The following is a 6,205-nucleotide window of genomic DNA, read 5'->3' as shown; positions in this document are numbered from 1 at the left end:
TGTTGAGGTAGAAAGGACTTTCTGGTGAAGCTTTCCCAGGCATTTTCCCGTGAAGCCTCAGTTAGCTTTCTCTGAATGTTCTCATAATAAGCAGATGTTATCATTCTTTGGCCCTCCAGAAAGTCAACAAGCAAAATACCTTGAGCATCCCCCAAAACTGTTGTCATGACCTTTGCTCTGGACTGGTTCCACTTTTGCTTTGACTGGATCACTTCTACCATTGCTTTGATTATGTTTGTCTTAAGGCTCATACTTGTAAACCATGTGTCAGCCTCTGTTAAATTCATCAAAGGAATGCTTCAGGATCTTGATCTCACTTGTTTAAAATTTTCTCTGAAAGCTCTGCTCATGTCTGCAGCTGATCTGGGTGCAATAGGTTTGGTACCTATCAAGCAGAAAGTTTGCTCAATTTCAACTTTTGAGTCAGAATTGTGTAAGCTGAACCAACAGAAATGTCTATAGTATTGGCTTTTGTTTCTGCTGATAATTGTCCTCTTAAATAAGGGCATGAACAAGATTAATTTTTTTCCTTACGTATACATGTGGATGGTCTACCGTGGTTGGCATCAACTTCAACGTCATCTTGTCCCTTCTTAAAACAAGTTATTAATTTGTAAATTTCTTTAAGACATTGTCCCCATGAGCTTCATGTAAAACATCAATGATTTCACCATCCTTCCACCCACACTTTAGTGTAAATTTGATTTTTTTTTTGTCTCAATGTTAGCAGAATTTACATTGTTCTGATAAAGATTCTTTTCACACTGATCTCTTTTATTTCATGCTCCTCAAAATAGTTTCTGTTTAGATGTCTTAACAAGTTAGTACGAGTTCATGTTGGTGGGAAAAAATTTGAAATCTATCTATAGATATTTTTATATTCCATATTTTCAATAAACTTTTTGAATACCCTTTATACACACACACACATGCAAGTGTAAACATAGGAACCCTTTATTTTTTTTGGAGAGGTTTTTGCTATATAAGACAGAGAGACGGAAAGCGAGAAATCACCCCCAAGGGAGGATGGCCATGCCGCAATCCCTCCTCCTCCATTCTCCTCTCGGGATCTTGGGCATGCATGCACATGCGCCCAGCGTGAGTTTAAGCCACTGGGTCCAGGACTTGAACTGTGGTCAACTACATGGGAGTCCAGCAATGTAGCCATTATGCCAACTGCTGGTCCCAGGAATCCTTTAAATATATGAGCATGCACATAATTTTTCAAAATTATATTAGGGAAAACACTAAGAAAAATTTGAAAATCAGTTCTGTGGATCCTGGACAGCTACAGAAGATGAGATTAGCTTTTTGCCATCTCAGATCTAATGACTGACCTGCCAATCTCAGGCCTGGCTCCATGCCCAGAGTCTAAGACATTCTTGCAAAAATTCAAGAAAGCTCATGTTGTGTACGTTGCTTTTCCAGCCAGAAATGCCTGTCTTGATCCTTTCTGTTCCTTAAAATCTGTTTCATCTATTTTATCTTGTATGTTCCAAATTTTTCTCTTAGTAATGTCCACAACTTGTGGACAACTTCTTTAAAAGGTAAAAACTTAAGTGTTCATTTTATTTTTTAAAAATTGCCAGAGGGTGCATGTGCTTACAAGAGAGAGGCAGAGGCAGGAAGATAGAGAAGGAGGTGGAGAAAGCACCCCCAGTGGGGTGTGGTCACATCACAATCCTTTTCCATTTCTCCATCCTGTTGGATTTGGAGCAGGCAACCACATGGGCCCAGCACATTCTGCTGTTTTTTGTTTTGTTTTGTTTTGTTTTGTTTAGAGAGATTTTTGCTATAGGACACATGCATTTACCAGAGAGACAGAGAGGCAGAAAGCAAGAAATCACACTCCAGGCAGGATGCTCACACTGTAGTCTCTTCTCCATTCTTCTTGGGATTTGGGGCACACACGCACATGCATCTGATATGAGTTTTAAATTGCCGGGTCTGCCACAATAAACTCTGTGGGAATCTAGCAATTTAACTATTACACCATCTGCTGATTCCAGGCCCACCATGTTTTACAAGCCAGTGGGGCCAGAATCCAAACCACGGTCAGCCATGTGAGATCCAGCTACCATAACCACTAGGCTACATAGGGCCAATCGGGGAAAAAAATCAATATATGAAAATGAAACCAACCTAAGATCTGACGCGATTGTATGATTTACTGACAGTTACAGAGCTATTTAGTGAGGAGCTGGAACTTGCCGCCAGGCCTCTTAACAGCTGACCTCTTCCCCCCTTACCTTACTTCTCAGACCAGTCTTATTTTCATTCCGTGTCTGAGTCACACTTTCTCCACTTTTTTTTTTTTTTGAGAGGTTTTTGCTATAGGGCACGTGTGCTTTCCTGAAAGACAGAGAGAGACAGAAAGCGAGAAATCACCCCCCTAGAGGGCATGGCCACGCCACAATCCCTTCTCCTCCATTCTCTTCTCGGGATCTTGGGCACGTACACACACACGCCCGGTGTGAGTTTAAGCCGATGGGTCCGGGACTCAAACTGTGGTAAACTATGTGGGATTCCAGCAACATAACCATTACGCCATCTGCTGGTCCCTCCAACCTCTTTTCAGGCACTCATTCAAGAAATACTTATGCTGATATGCGGTAGGTAGTATACAATTTTGTTTGCTTCCCTTTATCTGCCTGTACATATTTATTGCAGTTATTTTATTGCAGTTAATATAGTCTCTCTCTAGATAGGCAGGTTAGAAATCACTACTTTATTTTTATCTTCTTTTCTTCCCTCACTCCTCATATTCATTAAGCAGATGGATTCTGGATTCTGTTGATGCCAGTTGCTAAAGATCTCTGGGGTCCAGACTTGGTTGCTCATGCCCTAACGTTACCCTAGTTGAGAGCCCATCCTACCTGGCCTGGGCTAGTGCCATCGACTGCCAGCTGGTTTCCATGGCTCGGGGCTGTGTTTCACTATGTACTACTGCTCCTTTGAGTACCCTTTCAGACAAAAAAGGAGAAGGACGAAAAGAGGATTTTCTTTTTGACTTTTTGCCATAGGTTGCATGCACTTGCTGGAAAGACAGAGAAGGAAAGGGAGAAACCACCTGCCAGAGGGGATGGCCATACTGAAGTCCCTTCTCCAGTCTCGTCTCAGGAGTGTGGGCTTACACACACACACACACACACACATGCCTGGCATGTTTTTAAGCTGCTGGGTCTGAGATTTGAACCAAGAAATCGGCCACTCAGTGGCCTGGAAAAAAAGAACTTAATTGTGTCACATTCATGCTTAAAAAGGAAAGAGTAACATTTAAAATCTTCCATTCCATATAGGGAAAGTTTAAGAAAGAGTGAGAGAGAGAGAAAGGATGGAGGGAGGAAGGGAGATAGAGAAAAAAGGAGAAAGAGAGAAAGAAAGAAGAAAGAAAGGAAGGAAAAGAAAGAATGTAAAAGACACCTTAGCTAGAAATGAAAAACCTTTCTAAGTATGGTCTCATCTACTCTCACTAAATTTCTCTCCCTCTAAGCCCTGGCGTCCCTGAATTCCCTTCTTGTCAATGACCCTTCCGTGTTCTTTTTTGCACTTCCACTCTTGGTACATATTTCACTAATCCTGGCATGTGCTTCTTCTGCCTTGTGCACGGATGCCCTCTTTTCCGTGACTTCAGTACATATGTCACCATTGTACCCATGGTATTCACATATCTCATGGTACAGGTCGAGCATCACTAACCCAATGTGCTCCAAAATAAGCTGCGTACCTGATGCCACAGCGGGAAATTCCACACCTCACCTCAGGACAGCTTGTAGTCGAAATGCTGTAGCACAGAACTATTGCATAAAATTACCTTCAGGCTATGTGAATAAGGTGCATGTATAAAACATAAATTAATTTTGTATTTAAACTTGGTTCCTAACCCCAAGATATCTCATTAAGTATGGCACAAATATTCCAAGATCTGAAAAACAACAAAAACTCAAACCCCAAAGTTCAAAACACTTTTGGTCCCAAGCATTCCAGATAAGGGAGACACAGCCTATATTACCATTGCCTACAAATCTACATTCCTTTCATGTATCTAGACTTCGGCTTCAGTGAACACTGGACCTCCAGTGTTGGCACAAAGCAGGCACTGAATAGGTGTTCGTGGAGTGAATAAATCACTCTCCTGTGGAAAATAGAGAAATATACAAACTATATTTCCTTTTTAAAGAGTTATTTAATTCAACTTGTTTTTATTATTATTATTATTTAATTTGACCAGAGAGAGAAAAGGAAAGTAAGAAAGCAAGCCACCAGGTCCAGGACTCAAACTGCAGTCAGCTGTGTGCGCGTCCAGCACCTTAACCACCACACCATCTGTCAGCCCCACAAACTATATTAAAGTGGATTTGTGGCAAGTTAGAGGGATACATGAAGACTGTGGGAGTGTGGAAGACCCCCGCCCCTCTTGTCAGCACTCCTCGCCTGTGAACACTGTACACGTTGACATGCGGTAGGCAGCTTACGGCAGCACCTGCATCATTTTACTGTCACTGGGCTGCTTGAGTCTGTGGAACCATTTGACTGTGTCTCTGGTAGGTGAGTCAGATACAGTGGAGAGAAGGCAAAACTAAAAGACACTTGCTCCTGTGATTCTCCCTGACACCGGATTTTCTCTACAGCAAAACATTGAACACAATAGCTGCATCATCGGGGCAGGGCTTATTTTAGGGCTTATTTCTGACCTATTGCAATCTGCATACCATCTTCTATTCTGTTTCCTTTTATGGGTAAATATGTTTCCATTCAAATTTTTGGGGGACCTTGGGCATTTATTACTTTCAGATGTTTTAACTTTTAGACTACTTTGTTGGTCTCAGATCTCCTGTAAGTATTTCCAGTGAGGAATATATTGACTTTCTTATGTCTGGTTTCCCTCTGCACGATGCTGTACGTCTCCATTTTTCTTCTTGCAGGGATTGTCTCTATTACCACTCTAACTGTGCTGGCTTACGAACGTTATATTCGCGTGGTCCATGCCAGAGTGATCAACTTTCCCTGGGCCTGGAGGGCCATTACCTACATTTGGCTCTACTCACTGGCCTGGGCAGGAGCGCCTCTCCTGGGCTGGAACAGGTACATGCTGGATGTGCATGGACTAGGCTGCACCGTGGACTGGAAATCCAAGGATGCCAACGATTCCTCCTTTGTGCTCTTCTTATTTTTGGGCTGCCTGGTGGTACCGGTGGGCGTCATTACCCATTGCTATGGTCATATCCTGTATTCCATTCGAATGGTGAGTTGAAGACATCAAATACCCCTTTGCCAAACCATGTCCAGGGTAGAAGGTTTTCTATGGATAAGAATCAAGCTCTTCCTACATAATCAGTAGTTGATCAGAGTGGAAGCTGCTCTAGGGAACTGCCCATTTGATACAATCTTGTACTATGAGTCACTCTTAAAGATCAGTAACAATAGGGGCCCACAGGTGGCATGGTGATTAAAAGCACTGGATTTCCACATAGCTCACTGGGGTTCAAGTCCTGGACCTGGCAGCTTGCTTTCTCACTTTCCCTTTCTCTCTGTCTTTCTCTGGTCAAATTCAAAAATAATAGTAACAAATGGAATTAAATGCTTTTTTAAAAAAAAATCAGTAAAGATTAATATTTACTCTAATCAACCTATAAATCAAAAGAAAGGAGGAAAGAGGTTCTGGGTAGACAAAATAAACAGTCAAATGCCCTACATCATATAGTACTCTTAGAATCAAAGAACTCTTGAAACGGGAAATTCCACCCTTCCCATAATGTTTTTATGCAAAAATTGTCTGAACCCACTGCTAGACAATTACCCAGATGTTTTGTCTGGAAATCCTGTCAGCGTGTCAGAGGGGAACAACTGATGACAAACAAGTTTCACGGTGGGCACCAGCAAGAAGGAAGCTTGTACTGACAGCGTGGAACACACTTCACATCTCAGGCTCTGACTTGAGTCTTGCGTGCTTCCCTTCTCACACGCTGCTCCTTCCTACCATATGTGTTCTCTGCTTTTACCAGAACTCTCCAGTCCCTTGCTCATACTGTCAAACCTCTTGAGCTTTTTTGGCTTTTGTTTTAAATCAAACTTAACCACATGTATCATTTTTAATCATGGCTCACTGCCCTCAACTTCTGTGTTCCTCTTTTTTTCACACATGACCATTCTGTTAAAAAAAAAAAAAAAACCAGTTCCCTGGATCAATCCACCCCCCTATTTC

At 42.0% G+C, this 6,205-nt stretch overlaps 1 protein-coding gene across 1 annotated transcript in view; it reads left to right on the top strand.

Annotated features, from left to right (window-relative positions):
- Window positions 1-6,205, top strand: part of OPN3 (opsin 3) — a gene marked incomplete at its 5' end in the record, with an annotated part of 47,906 nt that overhangs the window by 31,214 nt on the left and 10,487 nt on the right. Inside the window, 1 exon segment of the mRNA XM_014584088.2 lies at window positions 4,926-5,245. Coding sequence (XP_014439574.1) covers window positions 4,926-5,245 — 320 coding nt within the window.

The sequence above is a fragment of the Tupaia chinensis genome, unplaced genomic scaffold, assembly GCF_000334495.1.
Source record: "Tupaia chinensis unplaced genomic scaffold, TupChi_1.0 Scaffold000074_1, whole genome shotgun sequence".
NCBI lineage: Eukaryota > Metazoa > Chordata > Mammalia > Scandentia > Tupaiidae > Tupaia > Tupaia belangeri.
The sequence above is the reverse complement of the archived record's forward strand: the minus strand, read 5'-3'. Positions and strand labels throughout refer to the sequence as shown.